Source organism: Berghia stephanieae, chromosome 6 (genome assembly GCF_034508935.2).
Source record: "Berghia stephanieae isolate SIO BIC M18660-M18661 chromosome 6, UCSD_Bste_1.3, whole genome shotgun sequence".
In the NCBI taxonomy this organism is placed as follows: Eukaryota; Metazoa; Mollusca; class Gastropoda; order Nudibranchia; family Aeolidiidae; genus Berghia; species Berghia stephanieae.
In genome coordinates this window covers 48,790,582-48,803,081 of record NC_088365.1, presented here as the reverse complement: position 1 = coordinate 48,803,081, position 12,500 = coordinate 48,790,582, and the positions used below count along the sequence as shown (strand labels likewise).

Here is a 12,500-nt window from a genome sequence, read left to right as displayed (position 1 = left end):
GAGAAGAGAGAAGAGAGAAAGAAAGAAAGAAAGAAGAGAGAGAGAGAGAGAGAGAGAGAGAGAGAGAGAGAGAGAGAGAGAGAGAGAGAGAGAGAGAGAGAGTGGGGTGGGGGGGGGGTGGAGAAACTAAAAACTCTTTCCAAACAAGATTGAGCCAAACAGAAAATAAAAAACAACACAAAAAACAAAATAAACAAAATCCATATTATATAAATAAAACAACTTCCCGTCCACCACCCCCCCCCCCCAAACACACCAAAAAAAAACCAAAAAAAAAAAAAACGACCCCCCCTCCCCCCTCCTCGCTCCCCCAAAAACCACAAAAAAAAAAACCCTCCCCCCCCAAAAAAAAATAAAAAGAACGAACCCCCCCCCCCTCGCCACTCCTCCCCCCCCCTCGCTACTCCTCCCCCCCCCCCAAAAAAAAATAAACCAAACCAAAAAAAAAAAAAAAAACAACAACCAATCAAACAAATAAAGAAGCAGACAATGACGACGATGATGATGATGAAGATGATGTTGATGATGATGATGATGATGATGATGATGATGATGATGATGATGATGATGATGATATTTAAGAATAAATAAATAGATAAATAAATCGACAAAGTTAATAAATTATTTTTAAAAAATAAAAAGATTATGGAACTCGGGATTGTGATGATCTACAATTTTCATCGCCCTCAATGTGTAAACGGTGGGATATGATATTTGGATGAAGTAAATGATAAAATCTAATCCGGTCTTTAAAGGGTTAAATCATAAGACGAGTACTTAACCATGACTAAGTCAATGTCGACTAGAGTGGTTGTGAGATGTGTTACAAGGAGATACGGCTCATCTCTATTATGAGCACATCCAAATAGGATTCAATAGTCTGATGAGCAATGAGTGGCTTGGTTCTAAACAAAGAAAATCGGTACTTTTTATTTGTCATGCTGGCTAGAACGTTTTCACATGTCATGTGATCAGAATGTATAAAAGTCAAAACATGACTTGAATTATAATGTTTTTCTCCTCTCGATAGACTTTCTTTTTGCTCGTCGGAGAAGTATTTCATAAGGGCGTCTGCCATTGTTCTGATTGTTTAGAACCAGTTACTAAGTTACTTTGCTTCATTAAGAGGGAAGTGACGTCACGACTGTTGATACCAATTTCCTTTTGTCTACTCACCGGCTTGGTTGAGTCACCGACTGGGAACTTCGGTCGAATCCAGTGTTGCCAGGTTGGCGGGATTTTCCGCTAAATTAGTGGATTTTTATTATCGCGTGGTGGATGGCGGATTTTTTGGGTGGATTTTGTTGATTTGTTTACCCTTTAAAAAAGTAAAAGTATAGCAATTAAGTCTGAACTGAGTCGTTATAAACTACGCCACCATTCTCACTGCATCTCTCATTCCTCCTTTGTGTTTCATTCATCATGTTTTGTTGATAAAGAGGAAACCCGAAACGTCCACATTATTTGTCTTCGTTCAATGAATTAAAGGTACCATTTCATCATTTATTATAATATGTTTATATAGTATATATAATTATATATATTATAATATATATTATATGTGCGGCTATGTGGTCTTGTGGTATGACACTCGCTTTCGGATAGGAAGGTCCTGGGTTCGAGCCTCGCTCGGCGCATAGTTGAGTCCTTGGAAAAGGCACTTTACTCACATTCTCTCACAGTACTCAGGTTTAAAATGAGTACCTGGCCGTCAACAGCGTTGTCTCTGTCCTAAAAATTGTAATATCGCCTGACAGGCGCCATGTCTCGTCCTCCATGTTAAGTGTTGCTGTTGGCCAGGGACCCCCTGTTTAGTGGATATTGCTCTATATAAAAGCTCAATTTTAAAAAATATATGTTATAATCCCAGACCTCTCCAGCTCTTCCAGAAGGTCTCTCCTAGAGATTGACCTTGGTCTTCCTTTTTTTTTTTCTCTTTCCGGATGGATTCCATTGCATGCAGGAATGTCCTTGTGATATTGTCTTTGGTTTCGTCAATGTGTGTCCTATCGTAGCCATCGTTAACTTATTGCCTGACACTAGAACCGTCAAAGTGCCAGTCTTTTGCCACAAAAGAAAACAAATCGTGAGTTGTATTCAATAGCTCAACCAATGAAATAACTTGTTTCCTTGTGAGCTTTACTAACAACTCACTAGATGCTACACAAACCTAAAGGATTCTAGCGTAGCCATCGTTATGTTATTTATAGCCTGACACTGAAATCCAAAAGGACTGGCAGTTTGACGTCATTATTTGGTTTTTGCACCGCCTAGTGAGTTGTCGTTAGTAGAGCTCATGGAAACAAATAATTTCATTGGTTGAACTATTGAATACAACTCACGATTTGTTTTCTTTTGTGGCAAAAGACTGGCATTTTGACGTCATTTTTGGTCAGTGTCAGGCCATAACTTTACGAAGGCCACGGCTCTAGTGTCAGGCCATATGTTAGTACCGTAGCCATCCCGTTATGTTATAGCCTGATACTGAAGTCCAAAAGGACTGGCAGTTTGACGTCATTATTTGTTTTTTGCACCGCCTAGTGAGTTGTCGTTAGTAGAGCTCATGGAAACAAATCAATTCATTGGTTGAACTATTGAATTCAACTCACGATTTGTTTTCTTTCTTGGCAAAAGACTGACATTTTGACGTCATTTTTTGATTAGTATCATGCCATAACTTAACGAAGGCCACGCTAGAACCCTCTAAGTGTGATGTAATGTTTTAGGCTTGTATAGCTTCTGGTGAGTTGTCGTAAGTAGAGCTCAAGGAAACAAGAGATTCCATTGATTGAACTATTGAATGCAACTAAAGATTTGTTTTCTTTTGTGGCCAAAGACTTGTCTTTTGACGTAATCTTTTTGGTCAGTGTCAGGCTACACGTTTACGATGACCACGGTCCTATCCATCTCCATTTGCTTTTGTATAATGAAACAATAACACACCACTTGCTTGAATATCAACCTCTTGAAGACCTGAGATGCACATTCCTCCCACCAAATCCAAGCATCAGTAACACACTTTATAGTCACCTGGAACAACTACAAAAGACGTCTAACTTCTACGTTATGGCACAAGACCGAAGGGCTACAGCTCAGGTGGTCGCTGGTTCTGATAAATAAGTAAGTAAGTAAGTATAATTGCCTTTCAACGGCTTTTTGTCGAGCAGTGATTTATGAAGGTAAAGATCTGAACAAGTGTGTATGAAAGTTGAGGTTTTTAAAAAAATATATATAGAGCAATATGCACTAAACGTGCTCAAAGCGCTACAGGAGGTCCCTGATCAACAGCAACATTTAACATGTAGGACAAGACATGTCGCCTGTTAGGCGATATTACAATTTTTTCCGACATAGAAAACTCTGTCAAGGGCCAGAGAATGTAAGTGAAGAGCCTTTTCCAAGGACTCAACTATGCGCCGAGCGAGGATCGAACGCAGGACCTTCCGATCCGAAAGCGAGTGTCATACCACAAGACCACATAGACGCACAAGGAGCTGGGACCGGTGTAAGATAAATATCAGATCAAGTGCGTATGAAAAATGTGCCAGGAAAAGCAGGAAAGAAAAATACAAGAAAAAAAAAAAAAAAAAACATCTTAAAAAATCAGTCGTCCCCCAGTCGAGATCGACTGATTTTTTGGGATGTTTATTTTTTTCTCGTATTTTTCTTTCTTGCTTTGTCTGGCACCTTTTTCATACACACTTGTTCAGATCTTTATCTTACACCCGTGCCAGCCCCTTAATTTCTTAATCAAAGTGATTGACTAACTGAGTCTGTTAGATCTAGAAGAAGGTATACTTTGCGATGGACTAACACACTATCCAAAGGATAGCAAGAAATTGTCACTGTTTGTTTTAACGTTACAGAAACCGGTATAAACTCTGGCTCTTACCGTTTGAAAGGACTTTTCCACCTACTTTTTTTAGTTCTCTTTAACCGGTTTAATTGATGGCGTGTGATGGAAAGACATGCATTAAAATTTGGACCGGAAACTCGTCCTTCAAATATCGATCGATTTATGGCTCTCACCTTAGCAAAAACTCACAAACTTGGGACTTCCCACGCAGGGAGTTTTTTGAGAGATTTTTTGAAGAGTTTTTTTTTTGAGAGTTTTTTTTTTGGACAGTTTTTTGAGAGTTTAAAAAAAAGTTTTTTTTTTCGAGTTCTTTGATAGTTTTTTGAGAGTTTTTTGAGAGTTTTTAAATAGTTTTTTAAAAAATAGTTTTTTGAGAGTTTTTTTAGTTTTATTTTGTTTTTTTTTTGAGAGTTTTAAAATAGTTTTTGGAGAGTTTTTAAGGAGTTTTTCGATAGTTTTAAAAGAGTTTTTAAAGTGTTTTAAAGAGTTTTTTTTTGGAGAAATGTGTTTGAGAGATTTTTTGAGAGTTTGAGTTTTCTTGGAGAGATTTTGGATAAATTTTTGAGAGTTTATATCAAGATGAATTTACATCAATCGATATTTCTCCCCTATTGAAGAGGCAAAATTAACATGTAGGTAGAGGCACGCGTGTGAAACGAGTGCTCTACCAACGGAGCTACCGAGACCCCTAAACGGACCAAGATCGATCCCGGGTGCAGTCGAGATTTTTTTCCGACCCCTCCCCTTCTCCTCTGTGTACCAAATGGTACAAAGCAATTGTTTTGTCCCCTTCACGCTATAAACACCGGGATAAACTCCGACTCCATGGGCCAAATGGCTCTGAAGGACTATATTGTTTTTTGTTTTTTTTGTTTAATTTTAAAGGCACGCCCAACGCGCTTTACTGAAGTGGTCAATGACTGAGTGACTGTAGGAAGGAAGACGACGCAAGCACATCGAGAAGGACCAAGAAAGACTTGCTACTAATGAGTCACTTTCAAGTGGGTGTTAACAATTGGATTCAGTCGTCTGATGTCACGCCGCCCGGCAACGGCGGCCATCTTGGTTCTAAACAAAGAAAATCATTACTTTTTATTCTTCATGCTGGCTAGAACGTTTCATATACCTTGTGATCAGAATGTGTAAAAGTCAAAACAAGATCAAATTTATGTTTTTTCCCTCTTGATACGCTTTTATGCTCGCCGGGGAAATATTTCATACGGGCGTCCGCCATTGTTCGATAGTTTAGAGCCAGTGTTACTAAGTTACCATGCGTCATTAGGAAGGAAGTGACGTGAAGACTGTTGAAGAGTATTCATAGATAGATATAGATAGTATGCGCTTGGCTAAGAAGCTCATGACATTGCCATCCGGTAGTATAACGGACCAACACATAAAACCATGTGTAGCTTGAACGTTTATAGTCAGGTTAATACAGTTTAGTGAGAACGACTCATAAACACGGATGGCAAAAAGCTATAACAAAGAGCTGAGTGACGTCAAATTCATACTATCTGTACGTGGTCACACGAGAAAGTACATGAATAATTCATTTACGGACGGCAGTTTTAGATGAAATCATGAAAAAAAGGCGGTGCAGAATAACTCGTTTCCATTCTATTGATTTGATAATATGAATGACCCCTCCCCCCTCCCTAAAAATGACAAATGTAAATAAAACCCTCCCCAAAAAATCAAATAAATAAACAAACAAACAAATCAACACACAAACACAAACATTAAAAAAAACCCCCAAAAACCCAAAAAGATTATAAAATAATTATAACAGACAAAAACCATAAAAAAAAAGAAAAAAAAAAGTAAAAGAACAAAACCCTAACAACAGCTTGAAGAAAAAAAAAGTAGTCAAGACAAATAAACAGATAAAACAAACAAACAAACAAACTTTTAACCAATTCAGAAAAAAGGACCCGAAAACTTGGATATTAATAGAAGAGGTAGAATCTTCTTCTTCAAGTACCAAGTCTGTGCCAGACATCGGTGATCATGGTACGCCATTCATCTCTGATCAGATAACCTCAGAAAACTAATATTACTCTTCTCTTTCTTTGTCACCCAGCTGTTCAAACTATTCAAATATGTTTTCTTGGTCTACCTTTACTCTTTTTACCTTCTATCTTTCCTGCGAGACAAGATGTTCAATACATTTAAGTCGATTTAGGTGCCCTAAAAATTGCATTTGTCTTTTTCTTATTGTACGACTTAAAAAACTTTTAGTTTCAGCTTGCTCTAACACTTCTTCATTAGTTTTCTTCTCTGTCCATGAGAAGAAAACTAATGAAGAAGTATTAGATTGGTTCTAAACTAAGAAAATCGGTACTTTTTATTCTTCATGCAGGCTAGAACTTTTTCACATGTCATGTGATCAGAATGTATAAAAGTCAAAACATGATAAGATTTATAATATTTTTCTCCTCTTGATACACTTTTATGCTCGTATTTCACAATGGCGTCGAATAGTTTAGAACCAGTTACTCAATTACTATGCGCCCTTACGAGGGAAGTGACGTCACGACTGTTGAACCCTATTAGAGGTTAAGAATATTATAAACGTAAACGGTCGATATTATTTAGTATTCAGATAAACTAAATACCTTTATCTTGGCAGACAGCATTCGACGTGTCTCGCTGCATATCGTAGAAAAATGTTTCGGAGGTTTTGCAGCCATCCATGTACTTGGGCTGGTAGATACAGGCCAAAACAAGACGCATATCGCTGGGGAGAGTGGTAGAACAAAAAAAAAACCAACACTATAATGATGGATGTTGTGGGGACAACAGTGAAGAGATGATGATGATGATGTGATGATGTGTTGTGTGATGATGATGATGATTGATGATGATATGAGATGATGATGTGATGATGATGATGTGATGAGATGTGATGATGATGATGATGATGATGATGATGATGATGATGATGATGATGATGATGATGATGATGTATGATGATGATGATGATATGATGATGATGATGATGTGATGGTGATGAGATGATGATGATGATGATTATGATGATGATGATGATGATGATGATGATGATGATGATGATGATGAGATATGATGATGATGATGATGATGATGATGGTGATGATGATGATGATGAATGATGATGATTGATGATGAGATGATGATGATGTGATGATGTAACAGGCATTCATAAGCCTCCCGATGTAGATTAATAAAAAATTGAGCATTTATTAAGCGCGCTGTTAGGTATATTGCATTTTTTTCGGACAGAGAAACGCTGTTAACGACCCAAGTATCCATTACACCTAAGTACTGTGGAGAATTGAGAAAGAGCCTTTTCCAAGGGATCCACTAGCGCCAATCAGAACCTCAAAACCCAGGACCTTCCGATTGGAAGGCAGGTGTCATGCCACTAGACCACACAGCCAGCAGGTCATAATATGATAGGATACTTTCATTCCTTACTGTTCAAGCCACTTGTTAGGCGTCCTTTTTGTACAGATACTCTTACAATATCCGTCACTGCCAGTAACCAGTTACTCAGTCATTTATAGTTTTGTGTGTTAGTGCGCTGAATCCTACTGGTGGATGCTATGAGTTTATTTCGGCTAAACGCATAGCATCAATAGATAAGATAAGAAAAGGTGATGTCATCAAATTTTGGATGTCTCTCATACCCAAATTAAAAAAACCAAACAAACCAGAAAGTAAAAAAGTTTTACTTACTAATTATATATCATGAGATTATATATTTTTCTTGTCAAGTATTGTAAATTTAAGCTGTTTTTCACGTTATCAAACACTTTACCATTGCGTAGGGAGAAAGAAAATATTTATAAATTAAGTTTAAGTGAGCGACTTTTGCCACAAAACTAAAATCTAGATGTGCCTAAATGAGTTATTAAATGGAGATAAAGATAAAGGGAGTAAATGTGACTCATAAATAAGGGAACAACTCAAAACAAACGACGAGTCGGCCTTTGGCCTTATTTCAAGTAAACACGACACACACACACACACACACACACACACACACACACACACATATATACATATATATATATATATATATATATATATATATATATATATATATATATATTGAATCGTGTTGGATACAAATATGGTACGAATAGTGCTCGACATGTAGCAATGGAGCGAATTATTATTCTAATATTTCCCAACATTGTGGTAAATATTAATATATATATATATATATATATATATATATATATATATATATATATATATATTTATGAGTCGCATTTACTCCCTTTATCTTTCTCTCGACTTCTGCCATACGCTGGCAAAAAGTATCGATGCTTTTCACCACCCTCTTTTGTATGAAACGGACATTAGCAACTACCTGCAACCCTTTTTGATAGGATGCAAGTCTATCGCAAAATACTTTCCGCCAGATCTAACAGACCCAGCTACCCAATCATTGTTGGGTAGACAGAGAAGTGGGGGTGGGGGGTGGGGGGAGGGGGGGGGGAATCAGAAACAAAGATTGACTTCACCCGGGACTAATCTTGATCCATTTGGGTGTGACGCGAGTGCTCGACTTACTGGGGTATCGGGGACTACCCCCCCCCTATCCCCTACCCCCCTCCCTCTACCCCCAACCTCTACCCCAAATAGGATTCAATAGTCCGCCCAGCAACGAGCAGCTTGATTCTAAACAAAGAAAATCGGTACTTTTTATTCTTAAAGCGGGCTAGAACCTTTTCACATGTTATGTGATCAAAATGTATAAAAGCCAAAAGCATGATCAGATTAATAATGCTTTTCTCCTCTGGATACGTCGGGGGGAAGTATTTCATAAGGGCGTCCGCCATTGTTTTGATAGTTAAGAACCAGTTACTAAGTTACTATGCGTCACTACGAGGGAAGTGACGTCACGACTGTTGAAGCCTATTGAATACAAAATTTAGTCAAAAATTCACTTACGTGCATGTGTCTTCCCATTTATCTCTGGGAACAAACGCTGGGAACCGGAAATTCGACACCAGTACGAAATTGTTGCATTCCATTATGGACATCAAAGAACAAGACAACGCAGTGGCTGTAGTGAAAAAAGAAGTACAAAATATAAATATATATATATATATATATATATATATATATATATATATATATATGGAGGGAATAAAAGTAGGAGGTCACAACATAAATAATATAAGATACGCAGACGATACGGTACTCATTGCAACATCAGAAATCCAACTTCAAAAGATTGTTGACAAAGTGGTAGTAGATAGTGAAGCCAAGGGAATGGAAGTGAATATCACCAAAACGGAATGCATGGTAATACAGAAAAACCCGAAAACAACAACACCTGCAATATAACGATTCACGGCGAGCAACTTACCAACGTAGAAAGTTTTAAATACCTAGGTTCAATAGTGACAACAGATGGAAGATGTAACCGAGACATACGAGCAAGAATAACTCAAGCCAAACAGGCCTTCATGGACCTGGGAAACATTTTGAAAAACAAACAGATGTCGTTCGGGATTAGATTCCGAGTCTTGAAGTGCTACGTGTGGCCAATCTTGTTATACGGATGCGAAAGCTGGACTACAAATGCAGAAACACAAAAGAACATTGAAGCTTTTGAAATGTGGTGCTTGAGAAGGATGCAGAGAATATCGTATACTGCACACAAAACGAACGAAGAAGTACTAAAACAAACATACCAACAAAGGAAACTAATGCCCTTAATAGCGGATCGACAACTATCCTTTTTCGGACACATAGTAAGGAAAGATAAGAATGAATACCTGGCAAGTTGTGGAAAAATACCTGGTAAACGCGCCCGGGGGAGACAAAGAAAAACACTCATAGACCAACTGAAGAGCTTCACCAACCTAACAATCCAAGAGCTGTTTGAAAAAGCAAGAGACAGGGAGGAATGGAGAGAGATAATTCATGCAGTATCCGAAGCCTGGACCAGGCATGGAACCTAGAAGAAGAAGAATACATATATATATATATATATATATATATATATATATATATATATATATATATTATATATATATATATATATAAATAAATCAATCAATCAATCAATCAATAATAAAAAATAAATAAATAAATAGTTAAATAAATAAATAAATAGTAAAAAATAAATAAAGCAATCAATAAAAAGATAAATAAATAAATAAATAAAAATTAATAAATAAATAAAGAAAGAAAGAAGGAAAGAAAGAAAGAAAGAAAGATAAAAGATATTTTTTACTGATGCTATGCGTTTGGCTAAAAAAACTTATAATATCCTCCAGCTGGATATGACGTGCCAATAACACAAAACTATGTGTGAATGCTTATAGATAGGACGAAGATGACCTCACTCAGGCCTTTGTTAGTGTTTTTTTTTTTTTGCCATCCATGTTTGTGAGTCATTATCAGGAAACTGTATTAGCCAGACTATAAATGAAAATGTTTAAGGTTACACATATTTTTGTGTGTTGGTCCGTTATACTTCCGGATGACAATGTTGTGAGCTTCTTAGCCAAGCGCAGATAGTGTGCGCTTGGCTAAGAAGCTCACAACATAGTCATCCGGAAGTATAACGAACCAACACACAAAACTGTGTGTAACCTTAAACGTTTATAATCTGGTTAATACAGTTTAGTAATAATTACTCATAAACGCGGATGGCAAAAGCAAAAACAAAGACCTGAGTGATGTCAACTTAATTCTCTCTATAGAGAGAACAAAGTTGACGCCACACAGGTCTTTGTTATTGTTTTTTTTGTTGTCATCCCTGTTAATGAGTAATTCTCACTAAATTGTATTAACCAGACTATATGATATCCGTTCAACGTTACACATAGTTTTGTGTATTGGTTCGTTATAGATAGTATGCACTTGGCTCAGAAGCTCACAACCTTGCCATCCGGAAGTAAAAAGGACCAACACACAAAACTATGTGTAACCTTAAACGTTTATAGTCTGGCTGATATAGTTTAGTGAGAATCACTCATAAACGCGGATGGCAAAAAATAATAACAAAGGCTTGGGTGACGTCATCTTCGTTATATGTATACGAATTTCCGGATGGCAATGTTGTGAGTTTCTTAGCTAAGCGCACCCTATCTATATCAATCAGACTATAAAAACGTTAGTTTTATGTGTTGCTATGCTTAACTAGACTGGAGGATGCCGTTAGTATTTTGCCTAAACGCATAGTATCAATACGTAATGATGAGAAACAAAGGAAATGGAGAAGTGCCAGATGAAAGCAGAGAATAACACTATCACGGTGTAAGAGAGCCAAACCCGGGACCGTACAGAAATGGAATCCAGGCTTAGCTGAGTGGAAGAGAAAGATTAAATGAATGGTTAATGGGGGCGATCCATATTCATGTTTTCGTCCAACCTAGTCATCGATCACATGATTTTTTACTGCACGACGATTGGATATTTCTCAATAAATTATGGAAACACGCTGCTTTGTTTATGAAAGTTGTAAAGATACCCATGAGTCATGCTGAGCAAAATGACCAATTGTGACGTTGGATATTTCTCAAAATGTGAACACTTTTCACTATGTTGGTCATTTTGAGCACACTTTGCAATGTGACCAATGACCTAGAGCACATGGAAAGGTAATATAGATAGAATGAAGTTGACGCCACTCAGGTCTTTGTTTGTTTTTTTTTTGCCATCCGCGTTTATGAGTAGTTTTCACTAAAGTGTATTAACCAGACTATAGATAGTTCGAAGATGACGTCACTCAGGCCTTTGTTATTGTTTTTGCCATCCGCATTTGTGAGTTGTTCTCACTAAACTGTATTAACCAGACTATAAAAGTTCATGGTTACACAGAGTTTGTGTGTTGGTCTGTTATACTTCCGGATGGCAATGTTGTGAACTCCTTGGCCAAGCGCATTCTATCTATAGACAGTTCGAAGATGACATCACCCAGGTCTTTGTTATTGTTTTTTGCCATCCGCGTTTTGAGAGCTCACCTGTACCAATGAACCTAGACTATAAAGGTTCATGGATGACACTCAGTCTTTGTTGTTGTTGTTTTTTCTGTGCAATGTTATAGAGTTCTTAGCAACGTATAAACCATCTATAAAGGTTTAAGGTTACACAGAGTTTTGCATGTTGGTTCGATATACTTCCGGATGGCAATGTTATAGATAGTATGCGCTTGTCTAAGAAGCTCACAACATTGCCATCCGGAAGTATAACGAACCAACACACAAAACTGTGTGTAACCTTGAGCGTATAATATAGTCTGGTTAATACAGTTTAGTGAGAATTTCTCATAAAGATGGATTGCAAAAATCAATAACAAAGACTTGCGTGACGTCAACTTCGTTCTATCTATAGATTATCCCCATTGATTGATTGGTTGATTGATTGATTGATTAATTGAATGATAGATCGACTTGTAAAGATAATGATATCAATATTAAATGTAAAACCATCATGGATGTAATAAATTAAATTGAAAACATTTGAAAAAAGATAGCTAAGAAGCACACAACATTGCCATCCGGAAGTATAAATAACCAACACACACACAACTATGTGTAACCTTAAACTTTTATAGTCTGGCTAATACAGTTTAGTGAGAATTACTCATAAACGAGGATGGCAAAAACAATAACAAAAACATGAGTGACGTCAACTT

General features: G+C 37.0%; 1 protein-coding gene across 1 annotated transcript in view; it reads right to left on the bottom strand.

Annotated features, from left to right (window-relative positions):
* Nucleotides 1-12,500, bottom strand: part of LOC144975174 (uncharacterized) — a 20,172-nt gene that overhangs the window by 4,833 nt on the left and 2,839 nt on the right. The window contains exons 2-3 of the mRNA XM_078918973.1: nt 8,798-8,912; nt 6,472-6,593 (exon numbers count right to left, since the gene is read on the bottom strand). Coding sequence (XP_078775099.1) covers nt 6,472-6,593; nt 8,798-8,912 — 237 coding nt within the window. The remainder of the gene's footprint in view (nt 1-6,471; nt 6,594-8,797; nt 8,913-12,500) is intronic.